This window comes from Mustelus asterias, chromosome 19 (genome assembly GCF_964213995.1).
Source record: "Mustelus asterias chromosome 19, sMusAst1.hap1.1, whole genome shotgun sequence".
Taxonomy (NCBI): Eukaryota; Metazoa; Chordata; class Chondrichthyes; order Carcharhiniformes; family Triakidae; genus Mustelus; species Mustelus asterias.
In genome coordinates, this window is record NC_135819.1 from 45,000,847 (window position 1) to 45,015,022 (window position 14,176).

Here is a 14,176-nt window from a genome sequence, read left to right on the forward strand (position 1 = left end):
AGAGTAGATGTTGTACCTTAAGCCATCATACCACTTTCTGCACAGTATTTGGTGGAAAGCAACCTTGCTTTATTTTGCTATGCAAGAAGCTCCTAATGTTTGGCTTAAGTACAACCGAGTAGTGTCTGCTTACCAAAATGTTTTTTTAAATGTTCAAATTAATAAGATTGACATAGTATCTACATGACTACTGAAAGACCCATTTGGATTGGATGGTTGCATGTTCTAGCCATTGGCATTATTTGCATCAATTAGTTCACATGGTTTTAAAATAAATTAAATTTGAGCAGGAGTTTTGACTTGCTTCTCCAAAATACCAGCTCGGGGTTAAAATATTCTGTGACTGGGGTTAAAGGAACAGTGAGGTGGCTAATATTAACATTTTTTTTTTGAGCACCTGTTTACTTCAGAAATTTACCCCACTTGCTTCAACCCAGTATTGGTCACCAAACCAAGAAGCTGAAGGCAGGCACAAAATACTGCAGATGCTGGAAATCGGAATGGAAACCGAAAATGTTGGGAATGCTCGGCACATCGAGCAGCATCTATCGAGAAAGAAACACAGTTAACATTGCAGGTTCACGACCTTTCATCAGAACTGCATGAACGATAAAAGTAATTGACCTGAAACATAGATGCTGAGTGACGTGCCGAGTACCTCCCACATTTTCTGTTTTTATTCCAAGAAGCTGACTGCTTATTTGTCACTGAACAGCATTCAAAGTCCAAATGCTGACTATATCGTCATAACAAAGATAATCCATCAGTTCTTTATTTGTCTGTCTCTCTTACCTCTTGATGGGCAGGTGGTGATGCCTTCTGCAGAGCAGTGTTCACTGAAAATGCATGCATGTGGTTAATGATGTCTGCCACATTATTGATTAGGATAGTAAACTAAGTATATTTACCTAAAATGTACTTGAATATGTGTAAAGTAAAATGAAGGTTTTCTTTGGTCCAATGTTTACATCGTCCTGAGGATGTCATGCATCTAATTAGTTCTTTTACAAGAAAAGATCAATTTTCCTTTCTTGGTCAGAATGATGCATGCCAGTAAAAGTGTCAAATACCAAGGGCTGCTGCTGTGGTTTCTACGAGATATCAAGAGATGTTTCTATACTATGAATTTGAGAATAATAGTCAGTGGTCAGACTTGCTCTTAATCCAAACTGGCAATAGAAGGTGATTTTATTTCAGCAAAAGTTTCTTTTTTCAATACAATTTCTTTGGACTTTGGCACTATTGTCTGAAGATTAAAGGCCAGTGTCATTAAAAGCATGAAGTTGAAATCAATGGAGAAATAAAGAACTCAGACAAACTAAACATAGGGTGAGGGAGGCGATTTAAAAGTAAAGGCTAATTCTTTAGATTGAAATACTGCCTTCTCAATGCTCTGAGAATATTTCATACCTTCTGAAATGAAATCCAAGTTTGAACATTGAATGATTGTGTCCAATCTCTTCTAAGCGGTGAATTCATTCTCCTGCTCATTAAAGTTTATTTATTATTGTCATAAGTAGGCTTACATTAACACTGCAATGAAGTTACTGTGAAAATCCCCTAGTCGCCACAGTCTGGCGCCTGTTTGGGTACACTGATGGAGAATTTAGTATGGCCAATGCACCTAACCAACACGTCTTTCAGACTTGTGGGAGGAAACCGGAGTATCCAAAAGAAATCCATGCAGACATAGGGAGAACGGGCAAACTCCACACAGACAGTGACCCAAGCTGGGAATCGAACCCAGGTCCCTGGTGCTGTGAGGCAGCAGTGCTAACCACTGTGCATGATAAAGGATATCCAAAGTTTCACCTTTTATAGCATTTGCCAAATACAAAATGAAGTGCCTTTTATTTCAGTTCAAGATGCCTCAACTTCAACTTTACAGGAGTAGCATATACTATGCTGGTGTGATATTTATTTCTCATATCAGTGTGGCCTTGTGGTCTTTTTGAACAATATTCATTTTACATAATTGAGAGCGGTCTTCTGATATGGATAGCTAGCAGTTAGTTACTGCATTATTTCTTAATACTCATTTAAATTGTGACTCCATGTAGGTGGGATTCAGATTCCTGTTCCAAAGGAAAAAGGATATTCCTTAATCCACCCAGTTATTCAGCCTCCTTGTTTTTTAAATTAGATTAGGAAGATGAGCATTTCAGTATAAAATGGTCATTGCTGACACTGAGTGGGAATAGAGCTTTGGGAAACTAGGGAACATGGGAAGAGTAAAGATCTATCTGTGGAATAGTGAATGTAAACTGGTATGTTGGCACATGGCAGGAAAATGTTAGTATGTAGTTTTGGAAGAGAAAAAAATAAGCTTGAATTTTGACCACACTTTCCTCCCCACCTGACTTTGATGGTAAGTACTAAATAATAGATGTGAACAGGTGAAGTAAGATGTCTCTTCACTAATACAAGTGGTAATTATGAACAGTTGCATATCTCTACTGAAGACTTTCCTGAGGATGAGTTGCCAAATCTATTATTTGTTTTTGTCACTCCAGCAAGTCCTCCTAAAATGGTTTCTTTTGATGACCTGATGGAGACTGCAAAAGGATTGTCAAATATGAGTCTGGCTCATGAAATAGTCATGAATAGCAACTTTCAAATGAAACAAATTGATCTTCCTCCGCAAAGGTAAGAAAAATTACCAGGTTTCAGTGAGTTGGGATGATAGATGTATAAACATGTTCATGACCTCCACTTGTGTTGTAATTCAGCAGGTAAAAGATGGAGATTAGTTATGTTCAATGTTTAGTCTGTCCAACTTGCCAATGTTGATTCAGCTCTTCACTTGCAACTGATTTTGAATGTCGGGCACAGCTCGCAATGTTTCAATACAGAAAATCAGGCTCTCTGTTTTTGATTTTAAAAATGCCATCAAGAAAGGACAATCAAACTTCAATGTACTGTTTCTAAATTTGTTCTCTCAAAATCAAGACAGTTACAAATGGAACAGGATTGGAGGGAGGGAAACAAAATGAATGAATTTTTTTAGTTAACTGGAGTCTAATTTAAGGTAGAAATGCACTTCTGTTCATGGAAAAAGAAGGGTATTTATGTTGCTCTGTCTGCTTTATAATTTGATATGTGAACACTGGGTTATGACAACTCATTTAAATGATGGAGTATTGGACTCCTGGTCAAAAAGCCAGATTCATATTTTGACTCTAAAGGTTAATATTTCAAGTAAGCTGAATAAATAAATAATTTCTAATGTGAAGTACATCCACCCCTCAAGTATATATGTTACTCTAAAAATCTTCTAACAGTGAGGTGATACTTGCAATCCAAAAATAAGTTGATCGAGATGATACGTTCCTCAGGAAAGGCAAGAGTTTGGAGGTAGTTATTACAGCCCATTCCCACAAGTGTGGGTCTCATGCAACCAACTTCAAGCAATGTTGAAATACTGCAACAGGCTAAAAATGTGCTGTCTGCCTGGCATCCAAGTTTAGGGCACCCATATCTGTTTCTCCCTGAGCTTGTTACTGACCACACAGGGCGCACACTAGTGTCACCTGGAGGCGTAGCTCTAGTGAAATGTAAAATAGAGTATAATTTTTTCCTGAAAAAAAAAATGTCTGGAAGATTTTAGAAAGTTGTTTTGTGATCTATTTGAATTTAAATCCCTTGCATGGTAAATACGTTGGGTTTTTTAAGTACTGCTCTCCTGCTAATGGAGCCTGTTTCATTTTATTGACTTTACTTTTTAAGAGGACTGAGTACAAACCTTTAAACCTAACAGCATGGAACAGTTTCACTTCATTTGTTTAGCTTTATGATGCAATGAAGCTAAAGTCAAGTTTGAATGTACATTCTTTGAAAACAACACTTAGAATAACAAAATCTCGAGTGCGTTGGAATACTCACTTGCTGAGATTGTTGAGACCTGAACAATACTCTTAGCTTGGTACAATCCACAACAAATGCATTATTAGTGTCTCTCACTACACCCAATATTCAGCTCTTGCCAGCAGCACACTGACTGCAGTATGAAACAGAACAACTCAATAGGACTACTGTAACAAAACCTCCTAGCCACACAATTGTAACCACCACGGATGATATCATGTATCAACAACATCATGGGAACACCAGCACCTGCAAGCTTCCTCTACGTGATATTCAACATTGAGCAGTACAAATTCATCATGAGGAGCAGAAGTGATGGTGGGGTCGGTATAGGCTAAAATTTCTAATCAGTAGGTGGTTTCCTAAACTTCCTTTGATTTGAAGCTGTGAAACTCCACGAGGTCCAGAGTATATGCTGAGGGCTCCTACCAATCTTTATAACACTACCCTCACCTTTGAGTCTATCCTACTAATGGAGGAGGAATATATCTCTAGGACTCTAGCATTTACTGATGTGTATGTGTTTAAGACATCAGACCTTTGCTTGACTAGTCTGAGTCAGTTCTCCTAACTTTAACATCAGTTCTCAGATGTTAGGGAGCAGGTCTTCGCTGAGTCATGTACTGATTAGTGCCTAGGTTGCAATTGATGAGCTCCATCTACTATTTCTTTGTGTTCTATAGGAATTGTTTTACAGCTGAGTGACATTGACTGACTGTCAACTGAATATTGTGGGACGCAGACCAGATAAATGCCTTCATGGCCACTTCTACGGGTGCTAGATTTATTAGCAAATTTATCATAATGCAACTTGCCATGGTGAAAATTTGAAGTGGTCACCACCACATGGCTAGTCCAGTACCAGAGCGACTACACTATACAATTGTGTGTTCCTACAGGAACTTGTTGCGAACATTAATAAGAGGAGGGTTTCGTATGATGGAGTTCAATGCCTCTGTAGTGTCATTCCTTTTTATAGAAGCTTACAGAAGCAATTCTTCCTTGGTTCTGAGCCAGCGGACACCAGGGATTAAATGTCTCTTCTTTCTGATGACCTTTCTGGGCTTAACCAGTAGATAAACATAGTTCATCCTCTGCAACATTCTTGAGATACATGGCTGGGTGCCTGCCTGTAAGACCACAATCAACAGAATTAAATGAGTAACCAGGTCCTTTCTCCCTGCTGACGAATTAGGTAGCATATTTTCCCTCTACACTCAATTTTTATTTTTACTTATTCGTTTGTGCGCATTGCTGGCTAGGCCAGCGTTTATTGCCCATCCCTAATTGCCCTTGAGAAGGTGGTGGTGAGCTGCCGCCTTGAACTGCTGCAGTCAATATGATATAGGTACACCGACAATGCTGTTAGGGAGGGTGTTCCAGGATTTTGACCCAGCAATGTGGGTGAAGGCAAATCAAGAAATCGACTCTCTGCTTCCTGTCTATTTACCAATCTCTGCCAATATAATCATCCATGATGTGGAGATGCTGGTGTTGGACTGGGGTGGGCACAGTAAGAAGGGACCCGGGTTCAATTCCAGCCGCGGGTCACCGTCTGTGTGGAGTTTGCACATTCTTCCCGTGTCTGCATGGGTTTCCTCCGGGTGCTCCAGTTTCCTCCCACAGCCCCCGGGTGTGGGGGTTAGATTGATTGGCCATGCTAAATTGACCCTAGTGTCAAGGGGATTAGCAGGGTAAATATGTAGGGTTACGGGAATAGGAACTGGGTGGGATTGTGGTCTGTGCAGGCTCGATGGGCCGAATGGCTTCCTTCTGCACTGTAGAAATTCTATGATTCTGTAAGATGGCAGACTGGTTTTCAGTATAGCAAGACAATACAACTGGTTCTCCTGGGGTGGGGGTGTCGGTGTCATGCCACATGACTCCCATCTCTCCACTTTGGCTTCAACAAAGGATGTATATTCTTTTGCCTGAGTTCCCAAGATTGTTAATGTTCCAACCATAAGCATTTGAAAAAAGGTTGCAAAGTTCTTTGTCCAAGCAACTGACTCAGCTCCAGCTGGCCAGGTTTGGTTTATGAAATGAAGATGGCCTTTGTATAATTCCCTTTGAATTTGGTCTCTGCAGTCCACCAGGGTCATTATGGCTCTTCAGAGATAATGAGATACACATTTCTCTGATACTGCCAGACGTGGTTTGTCATTTTGAAAGGTCTTGATGATTATATATATAATATATATATTATTTTATTAGCATTTTGGAGTATAGTGGATAAATGGGAACCAGTAATTGTAGTATATATTTGAATTTCTCAAAAGCATTTGATAAGGCACCATACTAAAGGTTAATACACAGGATAAAGGCTCACGATGATTATATTGTAAGAATTGTCACAACGCCAGATTAAAGTTCAACAGGTTTATTTGGAATCACGAGCTTTCGGAGCACTGCTCCTTCCTCATTTGTTGAAGGAGCAGCGCTCTGAAAGCTCGTGATTCCAAATAAACCTGTTGGACTTTAACCTGGTGTTGTGAGACTTCTTACTGTGCCCACCCCAGTCCAACACCGGCATCTCCACATCATGGATGAGTATATTGGCAGAGATTGGTCAATAGACAGGAAGCAGAGAGTGGGGATAAATGGGTTTCAAGTTGACAGGCTGTGACTTTTGGAGTGCAGTAAGGATCAGTGCTCGCGTCTCCGCTATTTACAGAGAGTAATATATCTGAATTTGTTACATTACAAAGCTAGGTGGATATATCAGTTGTGAATAGGGTGCAAAGAGCTATAGACAGGTTCATGCTGGTCTTTATTGCAAGGGGACTGGAGTACAAGAATAAAGAAATCTTTCAACAATTGTGCAAGGCTTTGGTGAGACCACACCTAGAATACTATGTGAAATTCATATTTGAAGAAGGATATACTTGCATTGAAGGCAGTACAGTGAAGGTTCACTAGATTGGTCCTTGGGATAAAAGGGTTGCTCTATAATTAGAGGCCAAGTAAATTGAATCTACGTTCTCTGAAGTTTAGAAGAATGAGAGGTAATCTCATTGAAACATATAAGATTTTGAAGAGGCTTGACAAGGTAAATAAAAATACATTGTTTCTCTTGGCCAGGGATCTAGATCAAGGGGTATTGTTTCAAGATAAGGGGCTGATCGTTTAGGACGTGAGAAATGAGAAAAAGTTTCTTCACCTCAAAGGATTCTGGTTCTTTGGAATTGTCTACCCCAGTTGTGAAAGCACTATCATTGAATATATTTAAGGCCAAGAAAGACAGGGAATCAAGGGATGTGGGGGTTCAGGTGCTAAGGTGGAGTTGACGCTGTTATAATTCAGGTCCGAAACTCCAAAGTGTTTTATGAAGTCCGCCTGGATCATAAGTTTTGCAATTTAAATTTGGCTAGGATAAGCATGAGATGTTTCACTTTGGGTATGATTCAACTGACCCACTAGGGAGCTTTTATCAAACAAAGTTTATTTAAGAATACAGTTAACATGTATAGAATGAAAATTAGCAATAACATTTAGCAATTACAAACAAGAAACAAAAACATGATATTGTTTAAACCTTAACAGTTAAATACCATTCCAACCAAACCAAATCCCATAAACAAAACCCTTGCCACAGGTTTAGCACAGAAAATACGAATGCTCACGTGATGCTGGAACTTACATCTTTAGTTGGATGCTGCAGTTCTCTTAGTACACACACACAGACAAGCTTGAAGTCAGAACAGCTTCGCAAAACACCAGGGGGAGAGAGAGAGAGACTCGCCAACAGCAGGACTTTCACTCCAGGAAGGCAAGAATACCTGCTTCCAGCTAGGCAGCTAGAATTTTCAATTCCAGGAAGAGAGAGAAAACCTACCTGCCACTTGACAACCAGAATAGCTTCTGACTCTAAACCAAAACTGAAAATGAATCCTTGGATTCTTCTGGGGAGGAACCACCTGACTTTGACTTGTCAATCAATTCTCCTCCACCCCCCCCCCCCCCCCCCACTAGCAATGCAGGGTCATTAAAAAAAAATCCCAGAAGTACCTGAGACCCTGAGTAAAAATAAATGAAATTCATTCAAGCCATTGAGGCAGCAATAAAAGGACTTCTAATCAGACAGCCCAGTAATAATGAAAAAAAAACCCAAAGCTGCTTAACTGCAGAGAATTTGATTTAAAAACAAACATTTCTTAAAAGCACACTAACGTCACAAAGCCTATGATCATACTGAATCGTAGACCAGGCTCAATGAGCCATATGGTCTCCCCCTGCTACTTATGTTCTTAACACTTGCTACTTAAAATAAAAACTTCAACTCTAATTTCCATAGTGGATTCCATTTTTAATAGTTCTTTAGTATTCAGACACCCCATTTTTGATTATTTTCTGTGGTGCATGCCACTATTAAATCTTGTACATGAGAGGTTGTGGATCTATTAATACCCTCCAGATATAATAATTGTCTTACGACACTTAAACAAAATCATGCACTAAACATTTGGCCCATTATTTGAATTTGACTTTGAGCAGGATATCTTAAAACCATTTTTTTCTCATCAGTATTCTCTGGGTCGTTCCTGAAGGTGTGACTTGTGCAACGAGTGAGTTGCCTATCGTGTTCCAAATTGCTATCTTTTATATTGTCATTTCTGTTGTGTCTGATGCTTCTCAACATGCTTCTACTATTATAGCCTTCTACTGTTATCATATTTAGTGTACCATTGAATAATTAAAGTGTAATGTTTAAGTGTTAACTAATCCATCTGAGACCATCCTGATTTTTAAAAAAATATAGTTTACAAAGGAAAGTGAAAGAAATAGTTCACAAAGCATTTTGGGACTGCCTGGAGGCTCAGTTGAACCAGGATCCTCCTGAATATCACCACGCTCTCGTGCTTTTGGGAGAAATTAAAGAGGTAAAAGAATGAATGTTTTACTACAACTTGTAATTTTTAAACTTGGGTTGTATGCACCACATTGGTTTTAGTCTTTTTGTCTTTTTTCCCCTCCAGATCTTTGCACGGGATATTGTTTGTAATAAAGATGAAAAAAATTAATAATTTTTTCTGTAATTTGCTTGCATGTTCTTTTTCCTTCTTCCCTTTTAACAGTTCTATCAGACTGAAATGGAAATGTACGGACTTTTTGCATTAGTAGACCATTTTCTTTACGTTTCAAGTGTATCAGTTTAGTCACTGTTTCTGGAGTAGCTACTCTAACCCGGTTATGGTTTTTTGCGATTTCAGCCACTTCGACAAGACATCTAAGATGGTGATCATTTAAATTAACAAGTGCAATGAGTTATACAGTAATAAGGCAATGTGTACTATAGATGTATGGTGCCTCAATCTTTTAGAAGCAATGGACAAGATTTTAACTCATTCAAAACTTGCCTACTTTCACAGAGTTAAAATCAACACATAAAACGTGTTGAAAATTTCTGATGCTTTGCTCTTGTTCTGCACTTTCCCCTTGAGTTCTTTATATATATCCTAACTCCAGAATTATATCCTCCCCCCTCAGAACTTGCATCCCTTTTTGTTTCTCCCAGACCCTCTTTTTCTCAATGGTTTTTCATGACAGACAAACTTCAGAAAATTAAAGTTTAGGGTTGTAAGTGCATCCAATTAATTCACCAGTCATCATCCTGTGTACTCTGCCGGATGGAAGGTCCTTGACTCAGTGGGTTTTCCATTTCTCTCCATCCCTTTTCATTTACCAATAACTTCCTTCAATTTTCCTTTCAAGCCATTCAACAAGGATATTCTCCTCTTTCCCCTTCCTCTTTTTTTCTCTCCCTAAAGCCTCTTGCAAGTTATTTTCCCCTTAAGATGTGCCCTGTTTGTCCCTAATTATGTTAAGAATTTTCTTTGTTCGCGCACTCTCCACAGCATTTCATCAGTTGTTACTTTTTCTATCCAATTGACCCTTTGCCCCTCCAAATCCTTATTTTAAAGCTATTTAACCAGTTGGTCTCCTTTCCATAAGGTCCAAGTCTAATGCTCATGCAAAGTAACACTCCTGATCAAGTTCTTTTTATGAATTGTTTCTTGAGTTGTTTAATCAGCTTTCTCATTTAACAGCCATCTCTTCTTGTCAGACTTTTCCCATTAGTATTCTTATTTCTTTGTGCCTTCTATCTGCAGATATTATGTTTCCTAAATACATTAACTCTTGCACCTGTTCTAATTTCCTTTCTACACACATATATGGAATATTTCTTGGTGAATATGGGCTATGCACCACTTTGGTTCTGCCAAAGTTCAATTTCATTCCAAAGTTCATGGCTGCTGTGATTAATCTGTCTACTAATCCTTCTGTGCTTGCTACAAGTGTTAACTGATGTTATTCATTCATTCCACTCCCCAACCTTAATACCAGATTCTATGTTTTCAAATGCTTTCTTGGTCATTATTTTCTTCAATATCGATGCAGAAGCAATGATAAACAACAGCCATTCAAACTCCCCTTCCCATTATACATGGTTCACACTCCCCATTGGTTACTTTCACTATTGCTGTTTATCCCATGTACAGATTTCTTAATATAAATATAATTCCTGTCCTAATTCTAAACTGCATCTCTCATCCCTCTTTCTTCCTGGAATCCAAACTGGTTTTCTCCAATGTAGTTCTCTACCTTCCCTCCCACTCTCTTTTTTATTACAATTCTCAACATGTCAGCATGCCTTTGACTTAATTCTTTCTCACAGTGATCATTATTGTCTGCACAAAGTCCTCTGACCATTTTTATGATAAGTAAATACTTTTATACAGCTAAGTCATCAAGTCTGCAGGTATTTCAGCCACCTTTCCAGTTTTTATCTCATTCATTGCTGCTATTATCTTGCTCTCTGTGACGTCAACATTACTTTCTTCTTCTATCTCGATCATTTAGTTTTTTTCGCTTTCTTGCATTTGTTTTTCAATATGCTCTTTCCATCTTTTTCTTATTTCATCAGGATTTGTAAAGAAACACTTCCATACTTTTTATATTGCTGTTGTTTTCAATCCTTTTATCCTGAATACCATCAGGTCTACCCTTCTTACACACTGGCCTTTTAACCATTGTTCTCATGCATTTTCTGCCTCTTTACTCATCGTTTGAGTGTCTGTCTTTCAGCTTGCCACCTTCAGTACTGATATTCTTCCATGTTTTCCATTTTTTCCATGGTTTACAACTTTGCAGTTGTAACCCATGCTTTCTTAATCCTTTTTCCTCTTTAAAATCCATAGACTATTTGCCCCTCCTTCCTGGTGGATTGTTTAATCTGTATCCATTGCTCATTTGTGCTTGTGGTATTCCTTATCTTCTCCAGCTAGTGTTTCATTTACTTAATCTACTTCTTTTAGTTTCTCTAGGTTCCACTGTTTTCTGTGTATTCCATCTTGGATTTTTTCAGTTGGTATTCTATTTCTGTTTTCACCAAGATTATGATTGACTTCTGCCTGAGCTTTTGCATTCTTAACACTAATTCCTGTATCTCTTGTCTCACCAGCATATAGTCCAGTTGAAATCTCTTCCGTATCACCAAACGTTTTCCATGTATAATATCTTCTACTTATGATGCCTAAACCATGTGTTTTATCGTGTCTTCTGCAAAAATAGACCTGTTTCTGGCCTTGCTCATTTCTTTTTTCTAGACCATATCATCCTACTTCTTTGTAATCTCTCTCTCCTCCAACAATACTGTTCCAATTTCGCATAACAATCACATAGTTCTTTCCACTCTCTTGGTTGATTTTGTTTTTCAATTCTATCATGCGTTTCATTGACCTCTTTGTCTACCTAGGGGAAGATGGTAGCACAGTGATGATGTCACTGAACTAGGCTAAATATTCTGGGAACAATGTGAGCTAGTGGAATTTGAATTAAATTAATTAATAAATCTGGAACTGAAAGCTCGTCTCTCTAATGGTGACCATGAAACTATCATTGATTATCATAAAAATTCATCTGGTTCACTCATGTCCTTTAGGGAAGGAAATCTGCCATCCTTACCTGGTCTGGCCTATGTGTGACTCCAGATCACCGCAATCTGCTTGATTCTCAACTGCCCTCTGAAATGGCCGAGCAAGCCACTGTGTTCAATTAGGGATGAGAATAAATGCTTGTCAGCATCGTCCACATCCCATGAAACAGTTTTTTAAAATGTTCACTTTTGGACATTATATACTTGAATGATGGTGCTGTTCACTCCTTTAATTTCACTAGCATGAGTCCGTCTGAATTTAATTTCACTTTATTCATGCATTTAGCAACCACCTTGTCTAGCATTACTGTTGCTTTTAATTTCCTCATGAGTATATCATTCTCCTGTCACTCATGAAGTGTCCCCCCCACTTTGTCCACTGCACTTCATGTAACCCTAGCATGTTTAATTATTTTTCCTATTTCAATTTCATGCGTTAGGTTCTGTAGCTTTCCTTTCCTGTTCATTGTTTGTCTATTCCATGTTCCTATTCTAAACTGACACCATGATGCAAGCCAATGGCAAACCAGCACTAAGTATACGAACGTGGAACAAAAGTATTAAATCTCAGTTTAATTGTCAGGTAAGACACTGAAGACACCTAAATGAGCCAAAAAAAGTGCAGTGTCTTATCAGTAAATCTAATATTGCAGATGACACGATACTAGAATGCAAGCTTTTTAATTTGTGTAACTTTTGTTGCCATTTAGATACTACTTTCATTTCTGATACCTGGCCAAAACAGACTTCGGAATCAGATCTCCGAGGTCCTGGATTTAGATCTAATCCGACAGCAGGCTGAACACAATGCTATTGACATTCATAAACTGGCTGCTTACATAATCTCATTAATGGGAAAGTTCTGTGCCCCAGTTCGGGATGATGATGTCAAAAAATTAAAATCGATTACTGAGATAGTGCCACTGTTCAGGTAAATAACTTTCCTGCATGGTGGTTAAACAGCAGAGAGATTTACAAGCTGCTATTTTTGAAGTTGCGAAGTTTCTTTAAGAAATTGAAAACCTTCATCTTTGCGATTAGTATATAATGAATTTTAAAATGAGGACCCAACCCTTTATACATTTGTGAGCAGAATGTTACTTTTTCTGGCATACTTTATATATAATAAAACATTTTCAGTGCACTTTGTATTTCTTCATTAGAGAATTATTTCATGTCCTTGATTTGATGACTATGGATATGATAAACTTCACCATTCAAAATATCCGACCTCACATCCAGCAGTGTTCTGTTGACTACGAACGAAGCAAGTTCCAGGATTTTCTCAACAAACAGCCCAGTAAGTTTGGTAGATTTCATGGCATTTAAACAAGTAAACTTTTAATCAACAGTTTTTTTTTGTTGTAAGATGCAAATCAAAAGGCACACTGCCTACTCTGGCTCTTACTAATATCATGCAGAATTAATTTTTCATTCTCTGGGAGATCAAGCAGAATGAATAAATTTGGGATGTGGCCAGATTCATCCCAAGAACAAGGCATTTGACATCCTCCGGATATGAAATAGCAGCTGCCTTTTGAATGTAAATAAATTTTAAGGTAATACGGAATGAAATTAGAAACATCTGGGGTGTTAATTGGTAAAGGTGTAAGTGACAATATCCCACAGAATGCAATAATCTCTGTGCCGCCATGAGGTGCCATTTCCGATAAAGGATGATAGACTATATTTGAGTAACGAGGACATGGGATGTATAAATATTCAGAAAAGTTGTTTTGAGCTTTCCCTTGAGATTAAATTGTATGGAGTCTGTGATGGTGTAAATTTTAAACAGTTTATAATCAAGTGAATTTTAGTTGAGTGGTTTTTTTCGTATTCTATTTTTTCATTTATGTATAACTTGGGAAATGCAGAAATTGGCTGAGGCCCAGTAAAAAGAATGGCTGTATTATTAACCCATTTGAATTGAAATGGTGCTCGTATTTATGAAGCTGGAAGATTTCTTTTTACTTTTTAAAAGTAGTTTCAATGCTGCAGGATATGACATATATTTAATAACTAGCCTATTTTTGGACAAAACTTTACTCTTCTAAAAACATGAATGTTTCTGTTTATAGATGCTCTTGATTATACAACTCAGTGGCTAAAGGAGTCTATTGCTGAAGTTTCAGCCTCCGTGCCCTCCTCAGACACATCACCCTCTGATGCTGACAGGAGTTCCAGTCTTTCCCTAAGCCCATCTTCTGTGCTAAACAATGGTTATTTAAAATTCTTGCAGTGGGACTACGACAATAAGCCAGTGCCTGAGGTAAATGCTAGATTTTTGTACAAAGGATCCTGAAATTCCTGTAAGTATGGCGATTCTTCTCCCAACTTGCAGCAAACAATTAGGTTCCTCCAACCAAAGTGGAACTC

The 14,176-nt window shown here is 38.2% G+C and overlaps 1 protein-coding gene across 5 annotated transcripts in view; it reads left to right on the forward strand.

Annotated features, from left to right (window-relative positions):
- tcp11l2 (t-complex 11, testis-specific-like 2) overlaps nt 1-14,176 on the forward strand; it is a 38,994-nt gene that overhangs the window by 5,975 nt on the left and 18,843 nt on the right. For 4 of the 5 annotated variants that reach the window (XR_013500169.1, XM_078235462.1, XM_078235464.1 and 1 more), the window contains 5 exons: nt 2,514-2,646; nt 8,624-8,744; nt 12,511-12,731; nt 12,964-13,100; nt 13,879-14,069. Coding sequence is in view for 4 of the 5 variants with exons in the window: in XM_078235462.1 (XP_078091588.1) it covers nt 2,514-2,646; nt 8,624-8,744; nt 12,511-12,731; nt 12,964-13,100; nt 13,879-14,069 (803 nt within the window). In the remaining variant the exon portion in view is untranslated. The remainder of the gene's footprint in view (nt 1-2,513; nt 2,647-8,623; nt 8,745-12,510; nt 12,732-12,963; nt 13,101-13,878; nt 14,070-14,176) is intronic. The other variant, XM_078235465.1, reaches the window with a different exon arrangement.